Below are 14,772 nucleotides of genomic sequence, written 5' to 3'. Positions count from 1 at the left end.
CCAAGACGTCAGAGCTGGGGGTCGCAGTAGGGGTCGAGTTGCAGGGGCTGAGGCGTGGCCAAGCCATGTCACCCCCGCCCCACTCCCCTCTGGCCCCGGGGATGACTGCTGGCCTCCGGGGTAGCTTTAGGAGGCAGCTTTGGTTGTCCCGCTGCATGGCTGGCCTGGACTTGAACGGGAGCTTGGGAAACAGCAGGCTGGGTTGAGACCAGGGTGCAAGGGGTGTTTCCGGGGTGACAAGAGCCGGGAGGGGGGTGGGGATTGGGGACTTGATCCTGCGACATGGGAGGTGGTGGGGGAAGCGGGCCAGGGGTCAGCTGGGCTGTGCCAGGCTTATCTTCAACAGGAAGGGGGATTTCCGGCCAGACCCCCGGTCGGTCGACAGACGTCACAATCGGCAGGGGCCCTGTGGGGGATAGGTGGGGGTAGATCGACCTGGGATCCTCCACCAGGCCCAGTTCCCCGCTTCCTAGGGCTTTGAGGAGGACATTCTGGATGCTTCCAAGGACAGTAACAATGTAAACAATAACAGCAGTGATAGTAATAGCTGACATTTACTGGGGGCTCATTGCATACCACCAAACTATGGGCCTTTGTTTACTCCCCTGAAGAGGTAGGTATTAGTCTTATCCTGATTTTATGAAAGGGGAAATTGAAGATGACTCCCACTTTTCTTCATCTCCAGAATCTGCGCCCTTTCATGCTATAATAGTTCAGGACAAATGGGGAAAATTTGAGTAGGAACTGAATATGAGATATAGAATGGATCATTTTCTTCCATGTGACAATGCTATATAATATGAAATGCTATTTCTAAGAAACGAAGCTATTTACAAACAACAAAGGCTCACAGCTATTTAGGAGTGAAGTGTTATGTCTGTAACTTTTCCAATGATTCAGCAAAACTAAACCAAAACATGTATACTTGCAACATATACATACACACATGCAATATTTGGAACATACAATTAGAAAATTATGTTAAGTTCAAATTTAGCTAAGTGTCTTGTATTTTTATTTTCTAAATCTGGCAACCCTACACCCTGGTTGCTTGACTTCAGAACCTATGTTGTTTCTATCCTGAAATATTGATAGATAGATATGTATCATTAAAAATAACCCCTTTAAGACTCACAGACTTAGAAAATGAACTTATGGTTGCTGGGGGAGGGTGTGGGGGAAGGAGTAGTCAGGGACTTTGGGAAGGTCATGTACACACTGCTGTATTTAAAATGGATAACCAACAAAGACCTATTGTATAGCACATGGAACTCTGCTCAATGTTATGTGCCAACCTGGATGGGAGTGGGGTTTGGGGGAAAATGAATATATGTATATGTATGGCCGAGTCCCTTTGCTGTTCACCTGAAACTACAAATTGTTTATCGACTATCCTCCAATACAAAAATTTTGTGTTAAAAAAAATAACCTCTTTAATATGGACCTTTTCCAATATTCACCCAGTTTGATCATTAACCACTTGCCATTCTGGGGGGTGTGGGCACTGCCTTTCTGTGTTACACAGAGAAAACTGGGCCTCAAGAGGAAGAGCTACTCACTAGGTCACACAGTGGGTGGCTGGTGCTGGGACTGGACCCAGTGTTGGTTGAACCACAGAGCCCTCAGGAGTCATTGGTCCCTCCATCCATCTAACCCAGGGGTCTGAAAGGAATCTCGTATCTGCCATGCCCCACTAGGCCTGGGGCCTCCTCTCCCTGAAGCTGGTCTCTCTCCATGTCCTCCTGCCCTGGGTTGGTGTCCTCTGTTGTACCAGGCCTGACTCTTGGTTGTGGGATCTTAGTTCCCTGACCAGGGATTGAATCCTTGCCCCTGACAGTTAAAGTGTGGAATCCTAACCACTGGACCACCAGGGAAGTCCCCCAAGTCTCTTCTGGTGTCTCAGTCCCTCTCCATCTGTCTCCAAGTGTTCCTCTCTCTCTCCCTACCTTCTTATGTTTCCATCTCTTTCCCTCTCTGGACTTTTCCCCCAACTCCTTCCTGTTGTACAGCCTCTGACCCACCCACTCTTTTCTTCCTCCCTCCCCACCCCTCAGTCTCTGCTCACTACATTCTCTCCTTCTCTGTCCATCTGTCTCTCACCCCCATTGATTTTCTTCTCTCCTGGGACTTAAATGCATGTTTAAAACCCTCCTTTCTGGAATCATTTGCATCTCCTCCCTTGCTTGCAGTGAATAGAAGGGGTTTAGGAGAAGGGAAGGGCTAGTGATGTGGGAATGGGGTTTGAGGATTCTGGAGCTGGGTGGTCCAGCCAGGTGGCAGGGGGCTGAAGGGCACTTCCTGTCATTGAAAGGAGGCCCTCACCCCTCTCACCAGACTGGAAAATGTGACGTCAGAGTGGGCAGTAAGGGAGGAAGACCGGAACAGAGGAAATCTGACACCTCTCCTGGGTGACTGGCTTCCCAAGAAGCCTTGGTATTGTTTCTCCCCTCCCAATCTGGGGTTCTGATGGCTATGCCCCTGGGACACCCTTGTCCCCTCCCCATGCCATCTCCCTCCTTTGGCTGGTCACTGCTCCAACCTCTTTCCTGGACCTGTTTTCTCTAAAGTGCAAATCTGTGATGCCAGTCCCCTGCCTGAGCTTTGTCTCAGCTTCTCACGGCTGGCTGCTGCCTTCAGGGTAAAGGCTAAGCTCTCAGTCTGGCATTCAAGGTCCCGCACGCACACTTACTTCTGACAGGCAGACAAGCTGGAGCTGGGAAACAGGAGCTGGGGAGAGACTTACAGACAGACAGAGAGGAGAGACTCAGAGACATTTAGAAAGAGACAAGAAGCAGAGGGGGACTTAAGAGAAACAGGAGGAGGCATAAACATTCAAAGAGACAGCAGAAGTCGACCAGGTTTTGGCAGAGTGAAGAAACTGGAAAACAGTCTCAGAGACCTTAAGGGTGAGAACGGCAGAGACAAGGAGAGAGAATGATATTAATAGGAAGAGAATGAAATAGTTTCAGAAATGGCCAGTGCCTTCAGGAAGCCTTCCTGGATCCCTAGGGATGGTTCCCCATCCCAACCCTGATAACTCTGGGCTGTCATTGTCTGGCAATGGCCCTATCTCTGCCACTGAACCATTAGCTAGGAACACTGTTACCACTGTATCCACACACTGTCCTTGATGAAAGCGGATGAATGAATGGACGCCTGGAAAGCTCTGAGCTCCAGAACGGCAGGGCCCAGAAGACCCACTACCTTGGTGCTGAGAACACAGGGTGGAGTCAGAAGACCACTGGTGTGAGCCTCCACTCGGCTTTGACCTTGCGCTAAGCCTCTACTTCCTCCTGTGAGGAATGGGCTGCACTAAGTGTACACTTAAAGAGGTTTCAAGAAGATCTAACGGGCAGGTAGCAGCGTTGAAATCGCCCATCTGCATGTTTATGTAAACTTTCAAGGCTCCCCACTGTCTCCAGAGTGGGGGATGCTAAACTCGGCTCTCCAAAGAGTGCTTCCAAGCCTAGCCAAGGATGGAAATGAACGTAAATTTATTGAAACTGGTGTTGGGGAGGATGGGTGGGTAGACAGTTGAGGGTTTTCCAAAGAACTGTGGGGAGGAACCAGCGCCCGGCCGGATGGGAGCGGGTGCCTGGCCACAGACCCTATCTCAGGCCCAATTTCTTCTTCTCCTTCTGCTTCTTGCGCACCACGTCCAGGTTCCGGTCCTTCCACATGCTCTTGCGCAGCTTGATGGGGCGTGAGCCCACATACTTCCCTGTGGGAAGAGACAGTTCAAGGCCATGCTCAGACCAGATGCCTGCCATGCCCACTGACCCTAGGGGAGACCGCACTCACCGTTCATCTCACGCATGGCGCGCACATAGTCACTGGGGTCCTTAAAGCTGACGAAGCCATAACCCTTGGTCTTGCCTGTGCGCTTGTCGCGAATAACCTTAGCCTTAAGGAAGGATGGGAAGCGGCTGAAGGCTCGGGCCAAGATGTCATCGTTCACCTCGTTGCCCAGGTCCCCACAGAAGATCCGGAAGTCATCTGGGGTTGGGAGAGGGAAGATCAGAGGATACACATGTTGCAGCCCAGTGTCTGTCTTACTGAAATGATCCCACCTTCTCTGGGAGCACCCCCTGAGCCCTCTTCCCTCTGTATCCCAGCAGTCTCGACCTGAGGTCCTCTTAGTTATAACAGCCAACACTTGGGTAGTATTTACCCTGTGCTAGACTCTCTGCAAAGCGTCCGTAAAGTTTTCACATACCTGGCATTCCCAACAGCCCCTTACACCAAGGCACAGAGAGGTCAAGTCACCTGCCCAAAGTTAATCAGCAAGCAGCAGAGCTGGGACAAGAACTCAGGCATCCATCTGGCTCCAGAGCCTTCACTTTCAACTAATGGCACTGCCCTGCCCCACCCCAGGGCCACCTCACCCACTCCCGTGATGAAGCCCCTACCTTTGTCATCACAGCGCTGGCCTGTCCTCTGAGCCCCCAGCATCCTTTGGTCTACTGAACACCTCTCCATGGACACTCCCTGGGCCCCTGACACCCACTGGTTCCCATAATGGCACCCCAGGACCGCAGACTTCATCATTCCTCAGCTCTGCCTCCTCTGCAGAGCCCTCTCTGATCCCCTTTGAGTCCCTGAAACCTGAACACACTGCCTGATTCTTCTCCAAGGTCAACTTCAGCTGCCATTTTTGGATATACCTCCTGAGCTGAGTCTGGTCTTGACCAAATGTGCTCAAGCTCAAAGAATCCCTTCCCCCACGAGCATATACTATTACTATCTTCTTGCTGGAAAATGAGGCTTGCAAGGCTGAGTGACTCGTCCAAGGTCACAGAATTAGGGTCTACCACCTAGCCACCTCTGGGCCAGTGCTGTATGGCTCTGGCCTGGGGTGGGCAGATGGTCCCAGGAAAAGAGGCAGAAGTAAAGGAATGGGGTGGGACTTAGGCCCCTTTCCTTGGCTACCACTGTGGTTGCCTCACAGTTTTGTTCAAGAGGGCACTCTTGAACAAGTTAGGTCACTCCAGGAAGAAGTAATCTGACAAACTTAAGAGGGTAGGACCGTCCATAAACCAACTGATCTGAACACTTCAAAAAACTATTATACCTGAGACAAAGCAGCGGGAGGGAGACATTCTCTTTAAAAGATAATCTAGTCACACAAAACTGCATGCCTCCTGGTTTAGGGGAAAAACAGCTATAAGAAAATAGTTTGGAGACAACTGGGAAAATCACAGTACAAACAGAATAGGAGATAACACAGAGTTACTGTTAATTTTCTTAGATGTGTTAACCATGTAATGATATGAAAGAAAATATTACTTTTCTTAGGAGATGAATATTAAGGTATTTAGGAGTGAAGTGATAACCTCATTTATAATTTACTTCACACGATTGAGCAAAAACCAAAAAAAGATACACATGGAGGGTTACAGTGAAGATAGCAAAATGTTAATTGCTGAATCTAGGTGGTTGATATATAGTTAACTGTGCAACTGTGAGAAATTTATTTCTCACAGAAAGTTAAAGAATGGTCTTTCTCCTTTAACAAGCCAGGCACCTCATGAATGAAATGGGCCAGAGGTCCTACGCACCAATCCCCTTCACCCAGTTCTGTTCAGTGACTAGGTGAGGGCCTGCCCCCTGAGCCACAGTCTGGCTCTCCAGGAGGCGGGCTAACAACACTGCTGCCCTACACTGAGGTGTGGAGCTGCCCAGCTCACCTTCCTTGGCTGAGCAGCACAGACCCTGCACTCAAGCCCACTCACCTGCATCCCACTCTAGCAGGCTGGGGTCCTCCCAGCTGCTCCCAGCTGCTGTGCGAATGCAGCGCTTCAGTTTCTCTGGTTTCCCTTTCTTCTTGTCCTCACTCAGAGGTTCCGGCACCTACAGAGGAAAGGAAGGGTGCAAAGGGCTAGATCTGAGTCTCTTGGGCCCATCTGCCCTCTTGAGGCTCTTCCATTTGGTCCCCCTAGTTCTCCTGTCTCCATAGTTAAAGCACAGGATACGCTTCTGGGTGTCAGGTATATGTGTGTGTCTGCCTCCCTCTTCCCCATGTTCTCCCAAACCTTCCAATTTCCTGGGTCCCTCCTACCTCCACGGACAGAACATGACCTGTGTTTCTGTGTGGGGAAGCCCATGGGCTGCTGTCTGCCCATCCAGCCCTTTCTGTCCCCCACTACTCTGCTCCCTGCTTACCTCAAGAGCCATGAGGCCAGGGGGTGGTTCAGGCCGAGGTGGCCGGGGTCTTGGACGCAGGGACAGGAGCTCAGGAATGCGCAGTGGGGGCAGTAGGCCTCGCACAACTTCCAGTGGGAGGGGCAGGGGTTCAGGCTCAGGCAGAGGCATGGCCAGGGCCAGTGGCAGGCTGGGCCCAATGACTGCAGGGCCAGCTGGGGCGCCCCCGGCTCCCACCGCCACTGCTGCACTAGCCTCCTCCAGCCCAGCCGCTGCTGCCACCACAGCCTCTTCCTTCTCTTTCAGGCCCAACCCCAGGCCTAGGCCCAGCTCTCGGGGTGTTGCTGGCTCTTCCTGCGGGCAAAAGGAGGGCATGAGTGGGGCCAGATCACAGGCTCAGACCTCCCTCTCATCCTTATCCTGTACAACAGAGCAAGGGCACTGGGACCAGAGAGCAGGCAAGAGACACCAAGACAGGGAACAGTGTCTCTGTTCCTGTCAGACCAACACAGGGATAGAGAAACAGGCAGAGAGACAAACACACGGACCAATAAATAAATACAGAAAAAGAGAGGGACAATCAAAGGAAAAATAGAGACACACACAGAGAAATGCACCTACAATTTGTGTTTTCTCTCTAAACTTCCCTCAAAAAAAAAAGCAAAAAACAGAATGATACGGCCACAGGAAGAAACAGGGAAAGACAGAGGCAGAGACATGGAAAGCCGGGGAAAGGCAGACTTGGTGGACACAGCTCATTAGGCCAGGATGAGAGTCTCTCTGTCCACCACACCTGACCCTCAGTTCCCTGACCAACTCACCAGAGGAGGCCTCAGCGCAGCCATGGAGCCCAAGGGCGGTCCGGGGGCCCGAGCCATTGGTGGCAGCATCATAGGTGGTCCAGGGGGCCCAGGCAGGGGGGGGCCCACGAGGGCCTGGTGAGGGGGCCGCAAGGCCATAGGGCGGGGCCCAGCTGCTGCAGAGGTAAGAGCAGAATCTGTCAGGGTGTTAGTGGGGGAGTTGGAGGACTTGGGGAGGAGTTATGTGGCAGGGATGATGACCTTGGCCCCCTCACCTGCTCTCTGCAGCACGTGAGGGACGAAGGCTGGACGCAGAATAGTGGCACTCTGGGGGGCCACAGCTGTGGGAGAGATGAGGGTGTGTGTCAAGGGGGACTGGGGCACTCAGGGCAAGGTATGTGCCTGTGGGTGCTCTGAGCACCCAAGAAATTCTGCCGAAGAGCCTGGGGAACCCTCTGGGAGATGTGGGGTCCTTTTCATTTGTTCATTCAGCAAAACACTTACCACTGATGATCTCCTCTGGGCCCGGCCCTGTCCTGGGCAATGCTAGGGGCACACCTAAAGACCACAGGCCCTACGGGAGCTCCTGGTCCAGAGCAGGAAAGAACATACTCATCACCAGAGTGACAGCCAGAGTGATCAGGGCCGGGATGGGGGAAGCCCAGGCAGGGTGACTGAGGCTGGCAGTAGGGAGCTCAGAAGAGGGACATCAGGGGGACCAGAGAAGGCTTCTGGCAGAAAGGGATCTGTGAGCTGAGACCCAAAAGATAATGAAGAGCTGGTAATGCAAAGGCTAAGTTTGGCAATATTACTGGCAAGGAGAATGCTTATAAACCAAAACCTTTCCCTCTTTAGTTTAGCCTGATTCCAACAGGGGAAGTCAGGAGCTGGAGAGCATCATAAGAGGATGGTCAAGCGGTCAGTAGGCATCCAAGCATAGTCTTGGTGGCTGAAAGACTGTTTCAGTGCTTGTTCTCTGGAGGGCACTAGGGTGCCACAGCAGGGCCGGAAGCTGGGCAGGGTGACTAGGTCAGATGTGCACTTTCATTAAAACCATATAGGAGATACTAAACCTCAGATATCAGGTAAAAGAGTCTATCAGGATTTAAGTGACACAATTAACAAGTTTGATCTAATGAGATGACACTAGAACATTACAGAACACATATCCTTTTCCTACAAGTAAGGAAGTTAATGTCACAAAAATTGACTGTTTGTGTAAGTCATCTCAACAACATGAAGTAAGAGTGTCCTGTGGAGACAATATATTTTAGTTAGCTAGATTTTGGTTTAGTTGATAGGCTTGGAAGGTTAAAAGTTGGGTGACAATGAGCAGGAGAGGGAAGGGACCTCAACAAGAGCCTTGCTGGCAAATCCCAGCAATGTCTGGGGCTCCAGGGAAGGAAACGGGGATCTCTCTCCACAAGGGGCCGGCTGATGTAAGGTCTTGACTGTCAGGTGAGGACCACAGGTGCTTGTTTGATGGTCTGGTTTGTTCATCCCATCAACAGAGAACATGTAATGCTTATAAGATGGCAGGCAGCCTCACAGATGTTATATTTTAGAGAAAGCAAAAGATGGTAATCATAATAAACAAGTAAGTTGTATAACTTGTTATAAGGCTATATAGCTTTGTAGCACATGAAGTGCTATGAAGAAATAGCAAAGAATATGGATTAGGAGTCACAAGAAAGGGGCTGGTTTGCAATGACCCAGTAAATAAGGCCAAATCAACGAAGTACATGATTAGGTTTATGCTTTAGAAAGACAATGATATCTTGGGGATGAAATGGAGAGGGTGAAGTAGTCAAAACAAAAGTGCTTGGTGAAATGTGGGATTCTCTGGCCTCAGACCTACCTGCTCGCCGCAGGAACATGGCTTCTCGAGCCTCTGGACTGTCCAGGTGACTCCGATCACCAGGGCCAAAGCCAACTGTTGGGAGGGGAGTGATGAGGATGGGGGGGAGGGGAGGAGAGTCCCAGGCTTCCCTTTTTACCACCCTGCTTCCCTCGTCCCACCACTCCTTACTTACCTGGACCCACAAAAGGCGGGCCACCCACCATGGGAGGAACCACTGTGGCTGCAGCGGCTGCTCGGGCCTCCAGAGTCTGTTGGACCTGTGGGATGCGGGTTGGGGTGAGGGGTCTGACTCAGTGCCCCCAAGCTGCCTGGCAGGCTCACCTGGGAACCAAGGGTTTTGTTCTTTGCACTGTGTGGCTATCTCTCAAACTTTAGGTCTCAGCTAAAACATCACTTTTCAGAAAGGCTTCTGGGATCACACTAGCTCAAGGTGCCCTTAGTCCCTCCCTGGTGCAACTTCTTTCATCATCCTGCTTCACCTTCCCCAAAGCATTCAGCACTACCTGAAATTATGTCCAGCTTGGCCTCCTCATCTCCCATGCCACCACCCTGCTCCAAGCCACCATTATGTCTTACCTAGAGTATGATGGTAGCCTCTTCCTCAGACTGCTTGATTCTGCCCTGGACCCCTATAACCTGTCTTCTAAACACAACCAAAGTGACCCTGGTGACATCTAAATTGGACCATATCACCCCATTGCTCAAAATCCTTCAACTGCTTCTCATCCCAGAGTAAAAACCAAGGTCCTTATGGTGATCCACAAAGTCCTACTAGATCTGTCTCTATCACCTCTCTGTCCATATCTCCTCCTATCCTCTCCCTTGCTCAATCCATTCCAGCCACCCTGTTGTCCCTGCTGGTCCTTGAACATGTCAGGTATGCACCTACCTCACAGCCTTTGCAGAGCAACAGTTGTCTGGGAATACTCTTTTCCCAGATATCTGCACAGTTCCCTCCATCATGCTCTTTATATTTTTGCTTACATATCACCTCCTCAGAAAGGTCTTCCCTGACCAAGCTGATAAAATTCTGCCCTTCTTAATCTACTTTAATCTGTCTCTCCACAGCAAAATAGAAACTCCAAAAAGGTAGTGAATGTTTATCTGTTTCATTCTCTGCTATATGTTTAGGGCCTAGATTAGCACCTGGCGCAGAAGAGGGACCTGAAAATTATTTGTCGAGAGAATGAACAAGTTTCATTTACTTGTTCACTTTTTGGTAATCTCTTTCTTCACTAGTCACATATAGTTAAATATGGAGAACTTGAATGTGATTAATGAGTCTGAGGAACTATGTAACTCTAATATGAATTTTAAATAAATACAGAACATTTTCATCATTGCAGAAAGTTCTACTGGCCATCATGATCTAGAATAAAAGCATGCAAAGGGCAGAATTATTGTCTCAGTCGTTACTGAGTCCTCAGTGCCTGACACCTAAAATATTTGTCATGCTAATTAATCAACAAGCCAGCATCTCAAAAGCTCTCTGTATACAAACGTGTGTCTGGGGCATTGTGCTCTCTTCTATGCCTTATTTCAGCCGTACCTGCTGGTATGTGTTGGTCGCGATAATTGGGCGGATCACAGGAGCTGCTGGGACTTGCATCGCTTCAACCGTGGGGACTGTGGGCACCGCAGGCACGGCAGTTGGGATTCCTGTTACGGGAGCCCCCAGAACTTCCTGCTCAAACCTGGGAAGGCAGGACAGACACCACAGCTCAGGACCTTGCACCAATTCTGAAACGGTGGGTATATCGCGACAGCGCCTTCACCCCTGCCAACCTCTCCTCCTTAACCCTCGTCCCCACAATTCCGAAAGTCCCATTTCCCCAAGACAGAACTATATATCGAGTCTATCGTGGCCTGGAGGCTCTAGGGCTCGACGACTCTGACTCTAGGACGGCTTTTATAGCTCCCTATCGCGGGCCTTACAGGGCCATCTCCGCCTCCATCTCCTTCAAGCGTTCCTCGCCGCTCTTTCCAGGGATGCCGGCACCAGGACCCGGAACCACGGGTCCTCCTGCACCCGGGAGGCCCGGGGCTGGCCCCGCTCCGGCCATTGCTGCTGCCGTCACTGTCTCCGGTACTACCGCCTTAGCTCTGTCGCCTCCGCCGGTTCCGCTGTATACTCTCTGGCTACGTCAGGATGGGCGCCCGCGGATGACGTATAAGCGAAAGCGACGGGCGCCGATACATGACGTCATGCGTCAACAGGGCTGGCCTTTGGAGTGAGAGCCAATGAGAACCTGGCCACACCCAGAGAGCCCGCCCCCAAGGAGAACTATAGGCCAGTCAGAGTGCCGGAGAAAGGAGTCAACGGAAGAAACTGCGTTTAGGGGCGTGCAACCCAGAGAGACGGCCACGCCTTCATGGGGGAACACAGCCCGCCCCTAAAGTGAAATCTTGGCCTTTGAGAACTCTGGGAAGTTCGGAGGTTCCTCCCGTGCCACTGTGAGACCCGTTCCGGAAATTTTAAAACACAGGGACATCCCAGTCACCCCAGTGCAGGATGGGGTTGGAGACAGCTGGAAGCCGTGGTCGTCCACTTTCGGACATGCTACCAGTGAGTTCCAGAAAAACCAGGACCATAATGTGGGAATTTCAGAGGAGGCGCCTGACCCAGGCTTCCTGGAGGAGGAGGTGACACCTGAAGACTTCTGCTAGATAAAATGAGTATAGAGACTCTGGGTAGGAGGAATAGTTCATGCAAAGGCCAAGGGACGGTAGTCAAATATGTCAACTCAGAAGGTCACGTGTATAGGTCTGTTGTTTGTGCTTCCTTGAGACACAGCTCTCTTTCTTTTTTTAGTCCTCAAGATGTTTTATGAATATTTTCAAAACTACACAATAGTAGAGAGAATAATATAACGAACATCCACGTCCCTCTCAAGAATTTACTAAAATTTTATCCTTCTTGTTTTGTCTATACATTTTTTCGGTTTACATTATAGCAAATTGAAGACATCTGTCAATTCGCCTGTACTTGCTTCATAATGTATAACAGATAAGATGTCTATTAAATAAGGAGTATTTAAAAGAAAAAAATACCATGTTCACATACAGGAAACTGTTCTATTATCTTACACCTACATTGCGTTCTATTTCCCCTGACTCAAAATGTCATTATATTACAATAGTATTGTAAAAATCAGGATCCAGGTAAGCCCCACATTTCATGTGGTCAGTGGGTCAGTCTCCTTCACCCCCCATCCCACCCCTTAAAACTTAATTTTACTGCCTGCCTTGGTTCCTTGAAGTTCGAGTTTGAATTAGCATAAATGAGAGATTTGTTAAAATAGTTTGGTTGCTTCTGTGCTGGAGATATTATAAGAAGAGAATAAGATACCTTAAAAATTATTAACCAGAGTCCGTACTTTATTCAGTTTTCCTAGTGTTTACCTTATCTGTTTTCTGTTCACGCATTCTATCCAGGATAACACGTAACATATAGTTGTCATGTTTCCTTAAGCTCTTCTTGCCAGTGACAATTTCTCTTTCTTTTTTCATGACTTTGATAGTTTTGAGGAGTACTGGTCATGTATTTTGTAGAATATTTCACATTTGGGACCTCTCTGATGTTTTTCTCATTATTAGGCTGAGGTTATATTTTTTTGAGGGGCGGGGGGAGACCACAGAGGTAAAGTGTAATTCTTATCATATCAAGGGTACATACTGTCAACATGAATTATTATTAATTTTCATCTCCTGAGGTAGCACTTGTCAGGCCTCTACTATAAAGTTACTTTAAAAAAAAAAGAAACCTCCCTTTTCAACTCTCTTGCAATGTTGATGGCAATGTAAAGTGATACAGCTACTACAGAAGACAGTATGAACATTCCTTAAAAAAAACTAGGAATAAAACTACCATATGACCCAACAATCCCACTACTTGGCATGTATCCTGAGTAAACCATAATTGAAAAAGATACATGTACCCCAATGTTCATTGTAGCACTATTTACAATAGCTAGGACATGGAAGCAACCGAGATATCCATCAACAGATGAATAGATAAACAAGCTGTGGTATATATATATAATAGAATATTATTCAGCCATGAAAAGGAACACATTTGAGTCAGTTCTATGAGTTGGATGAACCTAGTGCCTATTAGGCAGAGGGAAATAAGAAAAGAGGAAAACAAATATATTGACATATATATATATATAATCTAAAAAAATGGTACTGATGAATCTATTTGCTGGGCAAGAATAGAGACTTGGACCTAGAGAACAGACTTGCTGACGTGCGGGGGGAGGGGAAGGAGAGAGTGTGACGAATGGAGAAAGTAGCATGGAAACATAAACACTACCAAGACAGCCAGTGGGAATTTGCTGTGTGACTCAGGGAACTCAAACCGGGGCTCTGTGACAACCTAGAGCAGTGGGATGGGGTGAAAGGAGGGAGGGAAGTTCAAGAGGAAGGGGACATATGTATAACTGTGTATGATTCACCAGAAACCAACACAGTATTGTAAAGCAATTATCCTTCAATTAAAACAAAAACAAAACAAAAAACCTTTTCAAGCTCTTTTTCTTGCATAGGGGATGTCTAGTCTACCCCCTTCATTTAATTAGTAAATCATTTGTATCAGTATGGACTCATGGATATCTTATACTTTTGGTTATTATTCAATACTTATTTTGTTGCTCAAATTGTTTCAGCTTTTAAGTCTTTTTTTTTTTTAACCGAAAAATGTCCTTCTCTTTATCTTCCTCATTTTTTCTTTTCTTTCTCCCCCAGATCCTCTCTCTCTCTCTTTTCCCCCTATTTGTTGGAGAAACTGATCACTTGTCCTGTTGGATTTCTCATATTTTGGGTTTAACTGATTACATTGTTTCACTTGTTCCTCTCCCTTACTTGACAGAAGCTTAGATTTAGATTTAATTTTGTAAAAGAATGCTTAAGAGGTAGTGCTGTTATAAAGTAGCCATTGAATCCTACATGTAGCTCAGTCCGGTAAAGAATCTACCTGCAATGCATGAGACCCAGGTTTGATCCCTGGATTGGGAAAATCCCCTGAAGGAAATGGCTACCCACTCCAGTATTCTTGCCTGGAGAATCCCATGGAGGAGCCTGGCAAGTTACAGTCCATGGGGTCGCAAGAGTTGGACATGACTTAGTGGCTAAAGCACCACCACTGTCCTGTCAGGAGTGGGTGGTGTCTGGTTGTCCTGCTTCAGTGATGCCAAGATTGATCAGCAGTGTCATCCTGTTCATCCATTTAAAAAAGCTCAATCAGCCCTTCCAGTCCTTCCATTAAGTTTTAGCAGCACTTGATCATCATCACCTGTATCTATTACGCCATTAATGTATTGAAGATAGTGGTTTTCAAATTTTATTATTCTAAAATCATTAGTGACTTTTATAAACTTCCTCTTTTCAGAACTTTGGTTACTTTTTCACAAACAGGAAGGAAGACAGAAAATGCCTGATTCTTTCCCTATTTTATGGGAGGGAGGGAAGAAATGAGTTGGTTACCTAGCACCCTTCAAAGGACCAATGAGGTATATGTGTATGAATATCAATATAAACTTACATTTTCAAACATATGTATGTGCTTCAAGTCATTCTAATTGCTGCTCAAAATGTCCCATCTTTAGCCAATATGTATGGATACACAGATGCAAAATTTTCCATACAATTTTAAATGGTTTACTAAACTATTTGAATCTTCCTAGAGTCAATCCAGAGAAGGCAATGGCACCCCACTCCAGTACTCTTGCCTGGAAAATCCCATGGACAGAGGAGCCTGGTAGGCTGCAGGCCATGGGGTCGCTAAGAGTCAGACACGACTGAGTGACTTCCCTTCCACTTTCCACTTTCACGCATTGGAGAAGGAAATGGCAACCCACTTGTGTTCTTGCCTGGAGAATCCCAGGGATGGGGGAGCCTGGTGGGCTGCCATCTATGGGGTTGCACAGAGTCGGACACGACTGAAATGACTTAGCAGCAGCAGCAGAGTCA

At 48.2% G+C, this 14,772-nt stretch overlaps 1 protein-coding gene across 4 annotated transcripts; it reads right to left on the bottom strand.

Moving 5' to 3' along the window:
- Nucleotides 1-3,477: 3,477 nt before the first annotated feature.
- Nucleotides 3,478-10,945, bottom strand: RBM42 (RNA binding motif protein 42). 4 transcript variants are annotated; one of them, XM_086352083.1, is made up of 10 exons: nucleotides 10,738-10,945; nucleotides 10,352-10,496; nucleotides 8,975-9,059; nucleotides 8,800-8,874; nucleotides 7,217-7,282; nucleotides 6,963-7,138; nucleotides 6,163-6,495; nucleotides 5,733-5,850; nucleotides 3,802-3,996; nucleotides 3,478-3,721 (listed from the first exon to the last, which is right to left on the bottom strand). In XM_086352083.1, exons 1-10 carry the CDS (start codon nucleotides 10,863-10,865, stop codon nucleotides 3,609-3,611), a joined length of 1,434 nt encoding a protein of 477 aa, XP_086208209.1. In that variant the 5' UTR covers nucleotides 10,866-10,945; the 3' UTR covers nucleotides 3,478-3,608. The 4 variants fall into 4 exon arrangements, with proteins under 4 accessions (XP_086208209.1, XP_086208210.1, XP_086208211.1 ...); XM_086352084.1 differs by having other exon boundaries at nucleotides 6,963-7,117; XM_086352085.1 differs by lacking the exon at nucleotides 7,217-7,282.
- Between the last annotated feature and the right edge of the window lie 3,827 nt (nucleotides 10,946-14,772).

This window comes from Bos grunniens, chromosome 18, assembly GCF_055505025.1.
Source record: "Bos grunniens cultivar Pamir isolate PY7600 chromosome 18, Bosgru_T2T1.0, whole genome shotgun sequence".
NCBI lineage: Eukaryota > Metazoa > Chordata > Mammalia > Artiodactyla > Bovidae > Bos > Bos grunniens.
This window is presented reverse-complemented; position numbering and strand designations above follow the sequence as displayed.

What these genes read in the sequence shown, in the direction of transcription:
- RBM42 (XM_086352083.1), bottom strand. Translation starts at nt 10,865, where the DNA reads ATGGCCGGAGCGGGGCCAGCCCCGGGCCTCCCGGGTGCAGGAGGACCC. An exon ending in CCCGCCTTTTGTGGGTCCAG is followed by an intron (nt 8,875 to 8,974) that starts GTAAGTAAGGAG and finishes CCCTCCCAACAG; the next exon opens with TTGGCTTTGGCCCTGGTGAT. An exon ending in CTGCGCTGAGGCCTCCTCTG is followed by an intron (nt 6,496 to 6,962) that starts GTGAGTTGGTCA and finishes TTTTGCCCGCAG; the next exon opens with GAAGAGCCAGCAACACCCCG.